At 32.8% G+C, this 20,305-nt stretch overlaps 1 protein-coding gene and 1 long non-coding RNA gene across 9 annotated transcripts; one reads left to right on the forward strand and one right to left on the reverse strand.

Moving 5' to 3' along the window:
* The first annotated feature begins 8,194 nt into the window (after window positions 1–8,194).
* Window positions 8,195–10,616, forward strand: LOC145165308 (uncharacterized). 8 transcript variants are annotated; one of them, XR_013740012.1, is made up of 6 exons: window positions 8,197–8,803; window positions 9,025–9,044; window positions 9,823–9,865; window positions 10,093–10,127; window positions 10,232–10,325; window positions 10,397–10,616. It is a non-coding gene; the product is annotated as an uncharacterized LOC145165308 (long non-coding RNA). The 8 variants fall into 8 exon arrangements; XR_013740013.1 differs by having other exon boundaries at window positions 8,195–8,803; window positions 8,887–9,044; window positions 10,232–10,616; XR_013740010.1 differs by having other exon boundaries at window positions 8,196–8,803; window positions 10,232–10,616.
* A 2,632-nt stretch (window positions 10,617–13,248) lies between these two features.
* On the reverse strand, window positions 13,249–14,078 carry LOC145165310 (dirigent protein-like). The gene has a single exon (XM_079084025.1). It carries the CDS (start codon window positions 14,040–14,042, stop codon window positions 13,473–13,475), a length of 570 nt encoding a protein of 189 aa, XP_078940151.1. The 5' UTR covers window positions 14,043–14,078; the 3' UTR covers window positions 13,249–13,472.
* Between the last annotated feature and the right edge of the window lie 6,227 nt (window positions 14,079–20,305).

Here is a 20,305-nt window from a genome sequence, read left to right on the forward strand (position 1 = left end):
GATGTACCTGAAACCATAAACATAAACTGTAAGCATAAAACTTAGTGAGTTCCCTCAAGTACCACATACCACACATGAAAGAAGATAAATACTATGGGCCAAATCATATTTATATAATCATTTCCTGCCATGGGCCAAACCATGATCTTTCCGTTCGGTGCCGATGACCAAGTCCCGGTCTTGCATATAAATGTCAGAGGCCAGATCCTGGTCTTTCATATAACTGCCAGGGCCAGACCCTGGTCTTTCATGCAAATGTCAGGGGCCAGATCCTATTCTTCCATATAATTATCACAAGACATCTAACATTCTACACAACAAGCAATGGGCCGACATTGGTGCCTTCGAACCATGGATCTAGTGAGGAAACTCACCTCAACTGCTGAAAAACCAAATAAATGCCCGAGCTGCTGGACTGAAAAATCCACGTGCCAACTAAACAAACAAAGCCCCAAGTAATAATTGGGACACTGAAAACCTACATTACTTGCCTAATGTCCAAGGTAAAGGGGCCAATTTATCCTTTTCTTTTAAGCCCAATAAAAATCCTAGGCCCAACCCCAAAGATCATCCTAAGTCCAAAATGGGCCCAAAATCAGAAGTGACCTATTACAATAAAAATATATGGTCCAAGCCCAACAAGCAAAGCCCAACGATTTAAGGCCCAAAATCACCAAAGCTGGACTGGGGTGTATGCCCAGCGTACCAACTGGTACATGCAGTGTACTCGACCGATGCGGGAATAGATCGCGACCGAGGTGTAGTACGTGCGGCGTACTGGGAATTACGCCCAACGTACGCACCCCTAAGGCAAAACCCATAATAAGGTGTTAATGCCTTAAGACCCTACGACCAAATTCCAGATCTGAGCTTAATAAGACCCCTAAGGCCATAAAGTTGAAAACTTTATGCCTTTGCATGGCTACAAGAAGCCCAACACTAAAAACCTAGCTTACTCAAACCTTTTCTACACCATAACTCTTGCATGGGGAAAATCAAGATCCAAGCTTGCATTTTTATGACTTAAAATGCCTTAAAACGTCTGAAAGGACACCTTAAAGGCTTTGGAGTACCTCCTACTCACTAAGCTCTTGGTTTTGGGAGAAAAAGGATGAAAATCAAGGCTTAACTAAGATCTAAAGAAACATAAGCCAAGTTTGGAGCTTTATACCTCCAAATGGTGCACAATGAAGAGAAGATGTTGGATCCAAAGTCTTGAGAGCAAAGCCTACTTCTTGAAGTTCCTTCTTCACAAACTGAAACATCCTAAAAATACAAACCAAAAATTTCTTTTTTAAAATCATTTAGTAAAAACCATAATCCATCAATATCATAATAAATCACAAATCATATCTCAAAACTTCATGTCAAATACTGTATCACGATCATGTGAGAAAAATATCAGAGTCTAAACAATCCTAGGCTAAAACTGTGGTGTGTGCCATGTGATCATCCCGAGCCCTTCCCCTTGCTAGTGGAAGTACCTGAAACCAAAGCTGAAAACTGTAAGCACGAAGCTTAGTGAGTATTCCCAACTACCACATACCATACACATATCACATAACATATCTTGGGCCCCGCCCCTGCTATATCGAGTCAAGCTCGGAATCGACTTTCCCGGCATCGAACCCTATTCGGCATCGGGCCCCGCCATCGGGACCGCCCCGACATCGGATCGAAATCCGGAAAACATATAAATCTACTTCGGGCCCCGCCCGGCATCGGACCGTGGTACGGAAATGCTACTATCTAAACGGGCCGGCCTTGGTGCCTTAGACCCGTTCCTACAGGAGAAAACTCACCTCGCAAAGTTGTCTGCAAAATCTCGCGGTGAGGAATATCTGATAGCTGCTCCAACGACTCCCCGGCTATCAATATCACAATAATACTTAGTCAAAAATCTAATAATCCTTCTCAGGGTAAAATGACCATTTTACCCTTGATCAAACTCAACATCCAGGTCAAAGTTAAAGTCAAGGTCAACTCCCAATCAACCCCAACTCGTCGAGTTATTTCCTAACTCGACGAGTTCATGTACTACTCAGACTCGTGGTCAACTGAGTCAACTCGGCGAGTCCTTTCCCAGACTCGTCGAGTTCTTCCTGTCATAACATCGGGACAAAACATATTAACTCGTCGAGTCCATCCTTGGACTCGTCGAGTTCTTCAGTTTCCGAGTCCTAATCTTGCCCAACTAACTGAGTCATCTCCTAGACTTAACGGTTTCACTCAAACCAGAAAAAGGGTTAGGGGTCCACGACTCGACTCGCCGAGTCACAAGAACAACTCGTCGAGTCCCTCATATGCCAAATCCATACAATCGATTGTAATCAATTCCAATGCTTCCAACTCATAGATCTGAACTCCTTAGACTAGCATTACACGTAAAGTTGCTAACTTTACGTGCATGCATGGTGTTATGAAGCTAAAACACCCACCACAAGCTAAAATGGAGGTCTAAGTCATGGAATAGGTCCATGGCTGAATAAAGGTGGCAACTTTGAGCTCCTAAAGCTCAAGAGTGCCCAGATCTGAAGTCCTTACATCCCCAAGAGTTCAAATCTCGGAATGACCTTGGAAATGGCCCAAAAGTGACAATATACAAGCTCAAATGAAGATCTAAGTGAATAGAAGCCAAGGTATAAGCTTTATACCTCTATCAAGACAGAAATGAGTCCCTAGCTCTGGATCTTCAGCCTTCCTTCTGCAACTCCAAGTCCTTGCTTCCTTCTTCTAGCTTTAAATCACAAAATGGCAAGAAATAGCTCAATATCACTCAAGGTTGATTAGGGTTTCGAGATTAGGGTTTGGAGGTGATGGAGGCTGGGGTGGAGGCCAGATATGATGCTTAAATAGGGTGCAAGCCCTAAAGATTAGGGTTCCATCCAGGCTGTCCTACTCGTCGAGTCAAGACTTCGACTCGTCGAGTCAAGACTTCGACTCGTCGAGTCAAGACTTCGACTCGTCGAGTAGCTTACTTAAAACCCGCGCATATTCTGCCTTCTACTCGACGAGTTAGGGCCACCAACTCGTCGAGTAGCCCTTCCAAAATGAATAAATAAATAATTTAAGTGCATATCAGGAACCAGGCGTTACACAAACACGGATGCACACAACTCACTCCAAAGGCTCAAAATGCTCAAATGGACTAGGGTTTGCAAGGAGGGTCGATCTTGGGATGGAGGCTGATAAAGGGAAATGTATTGGGGCTATAATGGTGCTTAAATAGTTCACAAACCCTAAATATTAGGGTTTTGGTCTGAACTACATACGCCCAGCGTACCGGAGTACGCGCAACGTATTGGCGCGGGTCACAGTACGCCCAACGTACCAATGTGTACGCCCAACGTACTCAAGCAACACCCAAAAGTCACGGATTTGTCATTGGGGACCTTTCTTGCAAACAATTCATAACCCAAGGGTCCAAAGCAAATACCTGGAAAATAGATGTTACAGTTCATCACTTGTTTTTAGAATCCTATTGACAAATTTGTATGCATTGTGTTTTCTTCAAATATTCAAAATGGCTATAACGAGTAGTGTTACAATAAAAGAATATGGTTAACCACATACTCCATCTTCTGGTTAGTGACTATACACCTCCAAATAGGATTGTAAATAAATTGGACGAACATGAACCGGAAATTGCTCATTTTTATGAACATTTTTTTATATCTGTTTATTAATGATCATTCATCTTTGTTTTTTTATGTTCATTTATATCAATTTATTTTGGTTTATGTTCATTATATTCGTTTTAGTCTGTTTATTTATATTTGTGAATTAGTTATGAATTTTTGGATGCCATGCATTGTATCTTGATGCCATATATTGCAACATTTCTTATAATGCTCTTATTTACGCGTGGTTCTTCAAAAAAATTTCATTTATATATTTTTAAAAATATAATCCATTGAACTTTGTAGAATTCAATGAATTTTAGAATTATATGGAAAAGTTGTATGAAAAATACAATGTTGATGTGTCAATTATTTAAACATTATTTTAGAGTTCAATGCATTGTATGTGTCGAAAATTAGTGTAAGTATTCTTATATATAGTTACTAATAATAAGATTATATTAAATAAGTAGATTGAATGAAAAAACCAACACCATAATTTATCATGTCCAAGTTGTTCCCTTACGCGTTGAATATGTCTTGAGAATTAACAAAGAAACACACTATACAAGTCTTTGATACTTAAGATCATGGACGGATCTTCTTAAGGGCGAGGGGGGCTGTGCCCCCCCCCCCCCCCCCCCCGATTTTTTTTTGAACTAGTCCATTACTATTAAAGATTTTACATATTACACCCAAAACTAAAAAATTTGACTGCGGCCCCCCCTGTTCTTCAATTTTTTTATATATTTTACTTTCGCCCCCCCGAGTCAAATGTTCAAGCTCCGTCAATGCTTAAGATGAATATTGTCAAAAAGACAATCATGATCGTAGAATTGTATGATCTTACGATGGTACCGATAAAAAATAATATCGATCTTAATATCATTAAGTCGAGAGTAAGATCAACATATGATTGTAAGATCGTTAAAAAATCATAAGATTGTTAACAATATTATTATATTAAAATTAATAAAATAATCAATAAAATGGTATTTAGCTTTATAAAAAAACAAATATAATTGATATTTGGATTTTATAATTTACTTGGAGGCTCTTCTCATTTTAGTTAAATATTTAGACTAATTTTACTTTAAATTAGAAAATTAGGATGATGTATCATTTGTATGTTAGATTAGATCAATAGATTTACAGTTTTTGTTTTCAATTTATCATTCATGTTTTAATATTTTGAGGTATGTTAATGGATTAATATGGACTATGATATAAATTTTTTTGTATTATATGTTTTTACCCTATGTTGGAAACATCGAATTATTATCCTCTAAAATTTCTAGTTCAACATCAAATCATTTTGTGAATTTGAATTATAGTTAATCTTTGATGTAAATTACAACTAATATGAAAGAAATTATTTATTTTGGTATGGCCTCGAATCTAAGATTCAAATTATATGTGTCTGATTATGACAAAATAAATAAATTGAAAAAATCGGTTATATAGTTGGGTGTTGTCAATAATACAATTTAAGGCAAGCACGACATATTGATATTAACTTTAATATAATAGATCTAACGTACTTTATAAAATACTAGTAAATTTGGTGCGCGATTACTTCTGTCGCCACCTTCACGGATTGCTTCGATTCTTTGCGCATTTCATTTGTTCGAAAAAGGTGGTTGATTTGATGCCATTTTGGTTACGGCTTGGTGGAGTCTATGGTGATTTCGTAACAATTGCGTCTATGATAGAATTAGACCTCATAAAGACATAATCTTCGTTGCTATTGTTGTCTATTTTCTTTAATATATTGAAAACATAAATTTCATATTGATTGGAACTTGTGGATGCAAAATCTTATTTTTTTTTTCCTTGTAATTAGTTTTAGGCGTTCCCACCAGCTCCTTTCTAATGTGTTTTTTTTTATAATTAAATTCAGCCGTTAGAAAAAATACTAGTAATTTTTTTTAACTGTTTGCATTGATGTATTTAAATTTTGAAAATAATTAGGGAAGCTTTGTTAATATGTACGATGAGCCCATTAAAATTCATCAATTGAACACTTATCTTATCCGCACAAATCATTCTTTATAACTTCATTTTTGAAAAATACAAGTTCCAATCATGTTTAACAAATAGAAAATTAAGACTATTCTAAACTAAATATAAATTTAAATTTTATAAAGTAATAATCAAGTAAAATAACTTTTGAGAAAATATGAAAAGAACTTTATTATTTCTAAGCTTTTAAACTTTTACTTTTACGTTACAAAAGTAAGTGTTTCAGAATGTTTTTCAAAATAACTTATTAACTTATTGGTTTTTTTAAAAAGACAATAATAAAAAATGTTTGGTAAACACCAACTTTTTAAACAAAAACGACTTTTCCAAAAGGTCAAGAATTCATGACTTTTTCGAAGAATCAATAAGTGAAAAATGCTCCCAAACATCCTCTTAAACTTGACTTGACCTCTAGCAAGTAGAATTACTTTTGCTTTACATTTACTTATTTTGACTAAATACGAACATAGTAAGGGAGAAGATACTTCAAAGATAAGGAGGCCTAAGACTTGGGGGAGTGGCTACGACCTCTAACGCACTTCTAATACCACGTAATCCGGAACACCGACCCTTGACTGCGGTTAGTAGGGATGAGAGTGGGTCCAAACCCGGACCGGTAGACCCGGACCCGGAAAACCCGGGAACCGGTTAATGAGATTTTTTAGGACCGGAAACCGGATCGGTATATAGGAACCGGTTCCGGTTCGGTTCCGGGTAATGTACTGTGTAAAGTGAGTGTAGAACCGGAAAACCCGGAAATATCAAAATAGGCCGAATGGAACCGGGTAAAGTGGGTTTAAAACCGAAAAACCCGGGGAACCGGGTAAAGTGGGTCGAATGCATGTTTTAAAATTTCACAAAATACAAAAATAAAGCTGAGAAAAAAAAATTCGCAGCTTTGATATCCCAACTTTGGGAGACTATAAATCAATGAATATGAAACTAAAAATGACAAAATTATAGTCTAAAATCATGTACAAACTTTATACTACACTTTGGAAAAAACCGCATGCTATTCCGACATCAAACGAATTAAATATGCATGTTTTAAATCTATCACAAAATACAAAGAAAGCTGAAAAACATAAAATTTTCAGCTTTGACATCCCAACTTTGAGAGACTATAAGTCAATGAATAAACACCCAAAAATAATAAAATTATAGTCTAAAAACATGTACAAACTATAAACTACACTCTGGAAAAAACCTCATGCCAATCCGACTTCAAACGAATGAGATATGCATGTTTTAAAACTATCACAGAATATAAAAAAAGCTGAAAATATAAAATTTCCAGCTTTGATATCCCGACTTTGCGAGACTATAAGTCAATGATTATAAACCCAAAAATGACAAAATTATAGTCTAAAATCATGTACAAACTATAAACTATACTATGGAAAAAACCTCATGCCAGTCTGACTTTAAACGAATGAGATGTGTATGTTTTAAAACTATCATAGAATACAAAAAAAGCTGAAAACATAAAATTTCCAGCTTTGATATCCCGACTTTGAGAGACTATAAGTCAATGAATATAAAACCAAAAATGATAAAATTATAGTCTAAAATCATGTAAAAACTATAAACTATACTATGGAAAAAATCTCATGCCAATCCGACTTCAAACGAATGAGATATGCATGTTTTAAACTTTCCATAGAAACCGGTTCCAGCCCCTAAAACCGGTTCTGGTTCCTAACACGGTTCCGGTTCTTAAACCCGGTTTACCCGGACCCGAAACCCGGATTACTCGGAACCCGGATAGAGCCATTCTTTAAACCCGGACCCGGACCGGTTTTACATATTCCGGTTCTAACGGTTCCGGTTCCGGTCCGGTTTTCCGGTTCTAAATCTCATCCCTAGCGGTTAGGGTGCGGCCAGGGTCGCACTTCGGCAGTAAAAGGGAGCGTTTGTTTCTTGAATCTGATTGGTCGGCTGTTTTTTGACCGTTTGGGAAGGTAATAAAATTCAAAATTATTTTTATTATTTTTTTACCAACTCTATAAATACATGACATTTTTAACCAAACTAACTCACAAGCACTTCGTATTTTACCATCCTTTTGTTTCCAAAACCTTTGAAAATGTCATCCTCTAAAAAACGTTATGCTAATCGTTTTTAATTTTTAGTTTTTTTCTAAGTTTTTAATCGTTTGATGTGTGTTTTTTTTTAAGTTGTAGGTTTAATATTTCTAGTTTGCTTTTTTTTTAAGTTATGTAATGTAATGAAACTTTTATTTTTAATTAATTTTTTATATCTTTATTACTTATTATGCAAATTTGGTCAAAGGCTGAATTTTAAGAGGTACAACCCTTAATGCATTATGTACACTCATTTTATGCATCAAAGAATCCTAAATCTTAATTTGGTCAACATTTGAAAAAGTCATAATCCATATTTGAATTTATCAATTATAAGATAAGATTGACCGAGTATTCCATGGCCATTGAATCGGTCAGCTTCTTCTTATAGACACCCCCAAATTAGTTGAAAGTTAAAAGACTCATTCAAATAAAAAGATAATAAATACGGTAGAAATAAAGGAATTTGTTACTTCAAAGTTTCATATTTATAGCTCTTTCAAATTCCAGATTCAATGTTGTTGATGGTTTTCTTTGTTCTTAGATCTATAAAGATTTTACTTACCGCTATTTATTTCTTTTCCATGTCTCTGTCACACATCTAAACCTCTTTTTTTTTGTGCAGGGAACGATCTCAGGAAGGATGGTGTAAGAGTTTTTCTCAGTCACCCACTTTAGATACATCTATTCATTTTGAACTTTGAATACACATCTCATTCTCTCCTTCATCCTAACCCTAACCCTAGACACAATGGTAGAGCCACCTACTGGACCATTCACGCCCGAGCTCACACCCATAACCCCACATCTCATATCAAGCACCAATACGACTACTCTCTATACCGACTCCTCTGCCATTCGTCTCTCTCTAAAGCGCTCCAACCCGCCGCCGCCCTCCGTCACCAACATTTTACCAGTCACGACACCACCTTTAACATCAATGATAAGTGCACCACGATCATTGTCTTCTTCATCTCTCTATTCATAAGAAAAACCCTAACCATGTATGTGTGTTTACAACTCCGAAATGAGAGGAAATGAAAAGACGAACCCAAATAAAAACTTGGTCGGCTAGAGGTTAGTTTCTCACACTGATCTTTTATTTTTCTCCATTATTCTGGATTTTACATGTTTGTTTTGTATTTTTCATATGTTTGCAGGTAACTCATATTTTTAATCCATCAATTCGTCAATCTTTTAAGCAAATTAGATTAGTTTACAATGCTTAATATGTGGCAAACCCGCTTTCTGTTATAACAAATCTGAGAGAAATTGGTTATTCGGGGTTTTTTTTGCAGATATGTTCCGTTTGGTGTTGGTATGTCATGCTCTGTTTTTTTTCCGAGATATTGTCTCTATGTTTGTGCGTGTTTAGTTGTTTATGTAAATCTGATAGTAGCTTTACATAGATATCTTCTTATCTTTTCGATTTCTTAGAATCTCTTGCATTTGTTAATCGTATTTTGTGGACATTGATAAAAACCTGTGAAAGTATCAATTTTTTACAATAAGCGAAGACCTGCTGTCAAATAATAAGCTGCCATTTTTTTGTGGAAATTGTCTCCCTTGCATCTGAAAAATCAATTTTGAACCCAATGTTATGTTTGAACATATTGACAAGAAGCTGACTTTTCAGGGTGGTCAGGTATCTCTTTTTCAATTGCAATCTTTCCGATATCATTACTTCACTTTGTTCATTTCTTATATCAAATGTTGACACTATTTGACTCCAAGCATGTTTCTGGTTTGAATTGCTCTATTATTATAGTTTTAACACTAGGATATCATTTTCTTTCAGAAACCTCTTAAGGTTGAAAATATCACTATTGAAACTCCAACTTTTACTGTTATATGTGGTTTCATACACTCAATACTTGGTGGTTTTATTTTGTTTGTTGTAGAAAAAGGATTGTTTTATTCTTCAACCACCCACCCTTTACTCTCAATCAGTTCCTGTACCCCACCCATTCTCTTAGTCTTTTCCTTCTTTTTGCTATAGAAACACACACCATCACAAACATAATTCATTGCTATATTAGACAAGTTGACATATTCGTTATGAATTAACTGCTATGTTTCTTTTTTTGTTTTCACAGGTTCACATATATGTTTCCTGTTATGGTCTTACTGGTCTCATAGGTCCATTTTACCCCTGTCGTCTATAATATTTTATTTTTCTAAAAGTAATCGGCCGTTATACCCCTACCACCTAAATTTGTTGTTGTGTTTTTGTGTGTATATATTTATTCAGTTTAAACAAATATATAATCTTGCTTTCAGTTTCTTCCCAAAATAACATCCTACTTTTAATTAAAACCATTCTTTTATTGGGTTTGGGAAATTTACTTGACGTCTGATTCGTGCAGGGGAAGATTATGGACATTTATCAGATGGTCTTAGTGTAAGTACTACATCTTTTGGGGTTTGATTGGAGATTTGGACATTTTTACCCCTGAGATTGTTAATTTGATTTTTATTAATTGTTGTGTTTGGTTTACTATTTAGTTGCTGGGATTTTTTAAGGGATCAACTCTTTCTGCTTTCTTGGTTGGTGGACCTTTGGGTTGTGGTTTTGTTGGTTGTTCAGAGAGAGTGTCAAGTAACGTTTTTTTTCCTAATTGTATATGTTGTTTTTCTTTGGAATTATCTTAATAAATTTTTGATCGATAGATTTTGTTGCAAGTGGCTGGTGGGACTCATTTCATGTGGCTACTAATTGATTGGTACAGGAAGGATTTTCGTATTAGGAAATGGTTAAATCATTAGATGTGGATCGGTTGAATTTTTTTGTATTTTTTTCTTTATTTTGGATTGTAATTTTTTGAACTTTTTTATTTATCAATTTGTAGAGGCTCGGGTCTCTTAAGAAAAAAGCAACATTTTTTCCCTATTTTTTTTATTTCCTGCAACTGTTATTAATGAAAATGCACATAATGGCATTGTTGTTTTGTTATACCATCCGAAATTCAAGGAATAGCATACTACTTTTGATTTTGAAAGTACATCGTAGTAATCGTAAAAAAAAACATAAGTAAAGTGCTATGAAAAGTACATATAAATGATACAATAGATTCCAGTTGGATGTAGTAATCGTAAAAAGCATAAGTAAACTGCTATGAAAAGTACATATAAATGATACGATAGATTCCAATTGGATTTATGAACAACGTTTGTCTCTTCGTCTTTAGTTATTGGATTGTTGAATGTATATGATCTTCATTGATCTTTGAATCCTGAATCATTTGTTTGTGAATGGTTGATGTTTAATGGTTAATTGGGCTTAATCTAATTATTTTAGAATTTAATATTAAGTCGGTTTTTTCTGGGTCAGTTGCCACAGGTTCAACTGTTTTTTTTTATTAATTCGGTCGTTTCATTTGGGGTAGTAAATATGCAAAGATCTTCTTCTACTTGGCTCGATCTTTTCACCGAGTCACGATCCAACCGGTTCGACCGATCGCGCCGACTTGGGTCTTATAACACTCATAATTATTAGTAATTCAATTTATAATAGACTAAAAATATTTAAATTTTACATGAAAGAAAATTAGAAATGTGGCCCCTATTATATATTTTTAATTTTAGTTTAAGATCAAAATAGTTAGTTTTAAAAAAAATAAAAACATGGGTAGTTTGAAAAATGTATTTTATGGTTAAACACTAAAAGTTTATTATTATTTTTAAATAAAACACCACATGAAGCTTTTAATTATATTAAAACCGAAACAACAACATACAATTTATTTTTAAACAAATCAACAATATAACTTTATTTTAAACCCAAAACACAACATATATGATTAATACTTTTAGTGTTGAATGGTATTTTTTATAGTGTATTTTTTCGAATATGACATGCTTCAAATTTTTTACAGAAATGAAACTATTCGTTGTCTGCAAGCAAGAAACTAATTGTCGTTGTTGCATCGCGCGAGTACCAATCTAGCAACATACTTTTATTTTTAACCAAAAATAGCAACATAAATTATAGATATATATTTTAATGATAAATGATATATTTTCGGTGCATTGCATCTTCTCTTATTTAAATATGTCATGTTCTGCGAAGAAAACTACATGCTGATGCATTGCATGTTCTTCGTAATATGACATGTTTTCGAAAGAAACTAACCAGAAAAAGATAACTATTCTCCGAAAACTATTCATCGCACCCACATTCAATGTCCACCGTTGAATTGAAACTAATTATTATCAGCCGAAAAGATACTTATGTCAATTAAGTCCCTATCAACAGACTTCATTTTCCTTGTGGTTTTGATATACATTAATGAAATCGTTGAATTGTCACTAATGTTTGGTCCCTATGGTTCCAAATCGTTGAATTGAAACTAATGTGTGCTGATACTTACTAATACATTATGTCTTATTTTTAGTATGACATATTTCCTAAAACAAAGTAATAACATAATTGAAAGTAATTATTGTCTGCTGAAAAGAAACTAAATGCCGAATCATACATGTTTCCAAATAAAAATAATTGTCGAAAGAAATTATTTGTACCCGTCGCTTGGCGCGGGTAAACGACTAGTATATATATATATATATATATATATATATATATATATATATATAATAAAGTTTTTATTTATTAAAAAAGAACCCAAGTGTGGCACCACTCATTGGATGTGACAACAAACCATACTTTTATGGTAAAAACACAAGTGACATCTACGTGACAGTATGACAAAATGAAGGACTTTCAGCCTAAAAAGTAGAAGAAAATTGATTCCGGCGGTCGGTCTGTCGTCCTTGTAGGAGGATGGAAGCGAGAGAGGTAGAAGATGAAGACCGAGAGAAGTAAAGGACGACGACCTCTAATTAACCAAGAAACTTGTATTCTTTATTTATTTATTTATTTATTTTTTTGCTTTTTTTCGCTCTTTCTAATATTTTCCACTTCTTACCTATTATGTTGTCTTATAATTTAAAATACAAAAGTTCAAAAATAGATTATAATATCCATAAAAAAGATTTTTTTTTAGTCAAATTTCATCCTAACGTCTGGACATTGCATTTTAATGTATTAAAAGATTCCATGACTATTAATAATTTTTCGATTTGGTATTTCTAATAGGCGTCCATTGAAATTTTACAATATATTTTATATAAAAATAATTCAAATTCAGGGGAGTCCATAGACATCGTTGAATGATATACATGTAGGTTGGCCCTTGTTTTGGTAGGATATTTCAATTCTAATCCAATCTTAAGATCAAAAGCTTGCAACGTAAAAGACGCCATCAAGTCATATTTCGATATTGACAACTGTGCTTAAGATAGTTGTACATAGAAGAAACTTGTAAAATGTAAAATAAATAATACAAAATTCCTAATAAGATTTTCTAGAGTCCCAAAGAAATGATTGTTTTAAAAACGGTTAAACAGGTGACAGGTCCTAAAGTAATCCATGGTGATTAACATCTTTTTAATAGGTTGGAGACAAAACAAATCGAATTTATTACTTGTAAAGTAATATATTATGATTTCAGAACTCGACTAAATATAGATAAACGACAAACTTTTTGTTATCCATGTTACCATAAAATTGACAAAACCCAAAACAATAAGACGTACTTAAATTTAATAACACTTGATGACTTGAAAAGTTGGCATCTTCTTATGCCTTCAAAGAAAAGATAGATGGATTTACATCCTTTTAAAACAAACAACATAAACATAGAAAACTAACGTCAGCAAAATCTTGGAAGAAAGCTTCAGTTCTTGGTCACCAGCATTCATAGAACTTAATATCAACACGAAGCCTAAAGTAAACCTCCCCCTCAAACGCATCTGTCATGAGAGTAGCCACACCTCTAGTCATGAAGAAATCACCCGTTCCACCAATTACTGAAATGTCTCTTGTCTTGTTCATTAAAGGATCAGCACCTGCAAAGTTAATGCTACCCTTATGGGCAGTCGAGTTAAACACAAACGAGAACGCAAGCCATGATGTAAAGATTTCTTTTTTGTCATAGATATAAAGCCCTTGTGCTCTCCCAACAGGGGGTGAGTGCAAGTTGTTGTCCAATGTTATAGGATCATCGAATACAACCACATTCCCAAAATGGTTATTATTTGCTAGAATGGTGTGATTTCCCCAAGCTGGAGCACCTACAATGGCTGAAGTTGCATTCTTGAAGTTCTTGCCATTGTAAATAATGTCGTGGAAATAGAACACCAATTCTTTACAAGGACGATGAGAGCGGGTATTCTTCCTAGGTGAAGCAAAACATCCTAAAATGAACAAGAAGAAGGCTATAAGGAAAAGAGTGGAAATTTGATGCTTAGATCTCATTTTCCAAAAGAGAAAACTAGAATGGTTTGAAGAAATTTTTGTGAAGATAAGCGTTATTTAGTTGTCCTTATATAAGGTTTTTGGATATGTTTTTTTAATGATGGAACCTAAAGACTTGTATACCTTCAAGTTCAAGATTACTCATCATGATTGGTTGCACTAAACAATGGGGACCATTTGTATACATCAAGAATTAATTAGGTGTTCTCTCTTAGTAAGATAATATCTTCTCTCTTTTATTGTTTGTGTTCTAATTTTCGATTTAAAATGCAATGTATTTAGATCTTATGCCATCTTAAAATAACAATGATTAGTATCAAAGATTCAATTATATTCTTGTTGAGTTAATCCAATCTGTAAAATATTTATGATAATGAAATTGACCTTCCATCGAAGAGTTACTAAAATTATGTGAACCCTTTAAGTTGTCATGAAATACATTTGAATATTATTATGAAAATTTCATACATTTAGAGTAATATCATTTTCTTTTAAGCATGTTCTGGTTTCACTACTAAGGTAAAGATGATAAATTTACAACCAATTACTACTTTTTGGCTTAGATTAACAACTCATGTCAGTTGTGCATTAGGTCAACCCACTTTATGTGTTTCGTATGATTACTTCCAAATTTTGTTAATTAGTTCGAAATAATTTCACGAAACAGAAATAATGCTACAGTTCTGTCCGAACGTAATGGATTGCTTATAAAGAGAACTTGTCTTCAAATGTTGAGTAGGTTTATAATACATACTAAAACAAGTTTTTTTTTTTTTCAAATACTATAAATAATTATTATCAAAACTGATCATTTGTATACAAGAAGTTAGTTAGACACAAATATTTTAAAACATCCATCATGAATGAGGATTGTCAATGTTCAAAAATGTGAAACTTGTCAAATAAAGGTTGGGTTCATGCCTACATGGTAAGACCAGTTAACCTGTGCAAACCTATATATATATATATATATATATATATATATATATATATATATATATATATATATATATATATATATATATATATATATATATATATATATATATATATATATATGAAAAGACCAACAAGTTGGAAACGCTGAATAAGAAAATGATCCAAAAGTTGCTGAACTAACACATTTGAAATGCGTGCCTGGTTGTTTTAACACGTCCCTTCAAACGCACACAAACTAAAGAGCATCACAATGTTACAGGATTTTTTTTCCATGTTCTAAAGTTATTTCTTTATAATAATAGATGTCTGTAAATATAAAAATAAAACGGATATAGTATATTTATATTTTACTATAATCTTAAATAATTTTTGTTAGTTATTTGTATTATATATATATATATATATATATATATATATATATATATATATATATATATATATATATATATATATATATACACACACACACCAAATAGCTTGTAGCAAAGCGGTAGAAGTAATGTAGCCAAAGGTTGAGAGTTTAAGTCTCGCTGGAGACGAAATGAGTTGTTTAGAAGTAATGTAGCCAAAGGTTGAGAGTTTAAGTCTCGCTGGAAACGAAATGAGTTGTTTAGAAGTAATGTAGAGAGTGTTTTGTTTGCCGTTTATATATATATATATATATATATATATATATATATATATATATATATATATATATATATATATATATATATATATATATATATAGGAGTAGGATCAAATGAGAACACCTAAAAGGTTGAGAACGTGAGAACAGATCTGGATCGTTTAAATATTTAAATCTAAGGTTATTATTAAAGGGGCGATTTATGAAAAATTCTAAAACTGTTGGCATTAAAGTGTAACATTTAAATGGTCAGAAGGGCATAATATGAATTGCAACTTTACCTATTTCCTATAATTTCTCACTCTCTCACCTATTTCCTTTCATCTTCCCGTATCTATATTTCCCCCTCTCTAGGGTTTCTAATGCCGCCTCCTTCTTAGAAACCTCTTTCTCACATTTCTCAATCGTCGGCTCAACTCGTCCTATACACGCCTCCGAAGACCGGTTCCCTATTCGTTACTTCGTCGGTGATCCCATTGATTTCTACTCACCGGCGCAACCTCGCCTCCACTCCGGCGCAACAAGGCAGCGACAACTCAGGTAACTGGTTCCCTGTTCGCTTCTTCGTCAATGATTTCATTGATTTCTACTCACCGGCGCAACCTCGCCTCCACTCCGGCGCAGCAAGGCAGTGACGACTCAGGTAAGTTTTGATTCCTTGCCATTGTTGGGTGGTCATAAGTGATTGCAAAGGAATAGAGAAAGCAACACCCATCTCTTTTGTTTGAACATTATTTGCTTTGTGGATTACGACCATTTGACAACACCGAACCAAACCAACCCTCTTTTTTTTCAACCCTTTTTCTCAGTATCGCATCTTTACTTGGTTGTGTTATCAACCTTGTGAAAATCTTGGTTGCAAGTGGAGAACCTGATCATGAATTATAAATATTTGATTGTTGGTTGTATTTTGTTATGGAAATTTAAAGTTATTAATACGATCAATTGGATTCACTATTGATTGTATATATTCCATTACTGTTTGCAACATGATTCATTTCTGAATAGAGTTTTTTTATTGATTGTATATCTTCCATTACCGCTTGTAACATGATTCATTTCTGAATAGAGTTTTTTTTTTGTGATTTTTTTAATATAAATTTGTTTTTTTAAATTCAGGAAAATGGTGGGGCAAGTTCATCAAATGTGTTTTGGATAGTGAAGGACTTTTAGGAAACATTCAAGATTATTTAGAAGACTCTCAAGTGAATGTCAAAACTGATAAATCATATTTTATAAATAGGTTGTTTGAGTTTAATCATCAATGAATAGAACTATATTATAACCGCATGCGTTTATACCTTAATGATTGATGTTTTGAACAGGTTTAATCTAAGAGCTTGATATTTTGAATAAGGATAACTCTAAGTTGGGAAATCGACAACATGATCAAAGGCGCCTCTCTTTGTTTTTATTTGTATGGTAGCAACAAGAAAATTTGAAGAAAAATAACGACGTATGAAGTCATTTATGATTAGTGGTATATTTATCAATGAATATAACCACCGGAAATGTAGAAATTTAGAAGTCTTTTGTATTTTGTTAAAATAAAGTTGTAGTCGTTTATGATTATGATTAGAGGTTTATTCTTTTGTAATGAAGTGAGTTTGTTTAGATTTGTATTCATTTATGATTATGATTAGTGGTTTATTCTTTTCGAATGAAATGATAAATTCTTAAACATTCTTTGTTTTCAATTCATGGAAAAAAAACGAGTCTAGTCATGGCATTTTCACTTATGAATATGACAATACTTGATAAAACTAAAGCAAGTCGTTTATGTATTCAAGATAAATTAGTTTGATATATTTATGAACATGAATTAGGTAAAACAAGATAAAATATTCTAATTTTTAAATTTAGACAGAAAATTGATAAAATGTTTTTTATCTTTAATTAATAATATAAAAAAATGAATAATTCTCGTTTTTAGTAACAGTATTTTGAATCCCTAAAATTTAGTAACATACCATTTTAATTTATTTTTTATAATTTAATTAAAATACACATTTACCCATATACCCTTGTATATTGATTGGTCCAGAACTGTTCTCGCGTTCTCAACCTTTTAGGTGTTCTCATTTGATCATCTCCATATATATATATATATATATATATATATATATATATATATATATATATATATATATATATATATATATATATATATATATATATATATATATATAGGGTTAGGCCATTTTGTTTTTGCTAAGTATTGTGTGCTTGTGTAAAGGATTCTAGACCAGCCATTTGTGGTAAATTAAGAAAGTGATTTTCTTTTAAAATTAAATAGAAAAAAAAACAAATTAATAGGATTTCATTAAATGACTGGTCACGGAAGGGTAGAATGGTACATTGACTCGTCATTTTAATAGGAAACGGTCGATAACTATGGAAGTGATCAACCGATAATCCCAAATATCTCGCATACTATCAAAATCAAAACCCCAATTCCTTTGGAGATTGAAACATATTCTGATTTTTTGTAATCAATCTTCAAATCGGAAGATTCTTTGAAGGTTTTTTCATATAAATATCGACATTTTACCCTAGAAGAAGGAATCGACATTTGGGGGCTTCTGTGAACGGTATTCTAAAAGAATGAGTACACGATCGACTTCATTCAAGTCGAAGTTCAAGAACACATCAGAAACGACCTTGAATCTTGAAGATGGCGATGATGATTTCATTGCGGAACCTGAAGGTAACAAAGTTTGTATATGATTAATGACTTAAACTGAAACATTCAAAATTCTTAAAGATGGATATAGTTTACATGTGTAAAATTCTATTAGAATGGAATGTTGTATATGAGTGTGACTATACACATGGATAGTGGATTATATGTCTTGCATTGAAATGTATATGATTCTGGTAGAATTCGAATTTGTATGTAATATCATCTGATAGAGTTTGAAGAGGGTGTTTTTTTGTTAATTTCTTTTTTATACTGTTATCATTGCAACAAGTTGTATAGTATGTTTACTGTTTGTTATTTAATTTTTATTAAGTTAGAATTATGAGTTAAATTGAAATAGGTACAATTATTGTAGATTGATATACTATACATGTAGAATATTTTAATAGAATACAATTATGTGTATGAATATAAGTATTTCAATGTTCAGTGGGTTATGTTTCAAAATGAGATGTATGATGTTTTTGTAGTTTATTTTATATTCTATTAGAATTGCAGTTCTTTGATTTTTTTTGTGTAATATGTCATTTTTTTATTCTGTTAGAATGGGAATTTTGTGTGTATTGTATTTGTGTTATTGAAATAAATTTTTATTCTGTTAGAATAAGAAGAATATCTTATATTTTAAAACATTAATATCTTATATCTTATACTAAACATTCTAATATTTATTATGTGTTATAGCAGAACAAGTACAAGAAGAAGAACAACATGTGAAACGAGAAAGAAGGTCAAAGAAAATTCTTGATAAATCAGTTCAACAAAAGAAAAGTCCTAAACCTTTAAATGTACTTATTTTGGAAAGAGAGATAAGGTCAAAGAGGAAATATGATAGAGTTCCAATTGTAAAAAATTTAAAGAATAAGGGAATTGATGAATCTGTCAAAGAGGAACAAGAAGATAATGTTAGAAAAACAAGTAAATAATATCCACCTGGTTTAAGAAACCTTCCAACCAGAATGAAATGTGATAACATCACTACAGCTGTTAGGGGGATGTCACCGGAACAAAAACAAGTAATATTGAGAATGGGTTTTAGGTCAATTCTGCAAGTGAATATAACAAGTTATACGGGGCAACTAAGCTACTATCTTTTAGATGTGTATGATGCCGATAGTAGAAGACTTGTCCTACAAAACTCTGTTATTGAGATAACATAACAGACAGTGCATGATATGATGGGGTTGCCAATCGGTGGAGAAGACATCAATGAGTTGCCATTGTGTGATAAGGGGAATCAAATTCTGGAAGAATGAAGGGGACAATATATTTGTGATAAGTTCAATGGTGAGGAGTATTTAAGAAGGATTCAGGCTACAACAAAAGATAGTTTGATGTTTAGGCTTAATTTTTTGACCCTTTTTGTTAACAACTTCATAGAGTCGATGTTGATGGGAACAAATCAAATAAAAGTGGTAAGGAAGTTGGTGTTGGTAGAAGACTTTTCAAAGTTAAATTGGTGTAAATATATGCTTGATTGCTTGGGATCAAGGAAAAAACTATGGAAAAGGGATGACAAATCAAGCTACTACAGTGGTCCTATTACACTCCTTATTGTAAGTGTGAAATAGTGTTATACGAAAATATAGATTTGGTAGTGATTTATTATTGATGTATTGATTAAGTTAATGTCTCTTTTAGTTGGTGTACGTGTATAACATGAAGTATTCTATCAAGAAAGATAAAAGGCTTCCTTTTATTAGGAATATTAATGGTGCTAATTTATTAGAGATTCAACGATTGGAAATTAGTTTGGGAGGGTTCGGGAGGCAATTTCGGGATGAGCATGATGATGTCGATATGAAGGATGAAACAGGAGGTGAAGAGCAACAATTGGACAGTTTTAAGAGGGATTTTGGAGATGAGGAGGTAATAGTATATTTTTTTGGATAATTAGTTAATTTGTAATAACTGTAATTAATATTTGAATTTATATTCTGGTAGAATATAAATTAAATATTATGGAATACTACTAAATTGTCTATACATTTCTCA

This window comes from Lactuca virosa, chromosome 3, assembly GCF_052849685.1.
Source record: "Lactuca virosa cultivar CGN04683 chromosome 3, Lactuca_virosa_CGN04683_v6, whole genome shotgun sequence".
Classification (NCBI taxonomy): domain Eukaryota; kingdom Viridiplantae; phylum Streptophyta; class Magnoliopsida; order Asterales; family Asteraceae; genus Lactuca; species Lactuca virosa.

Coding starts and splice junctions, on each gene's coding strand:
- LOC145165310 (XM_079084025.1), bottom strand. CDS start 14,042: ATGAGATCTAAGCATCAAATTTCCACTCTTTTCCTTATAGCCTTCTTC.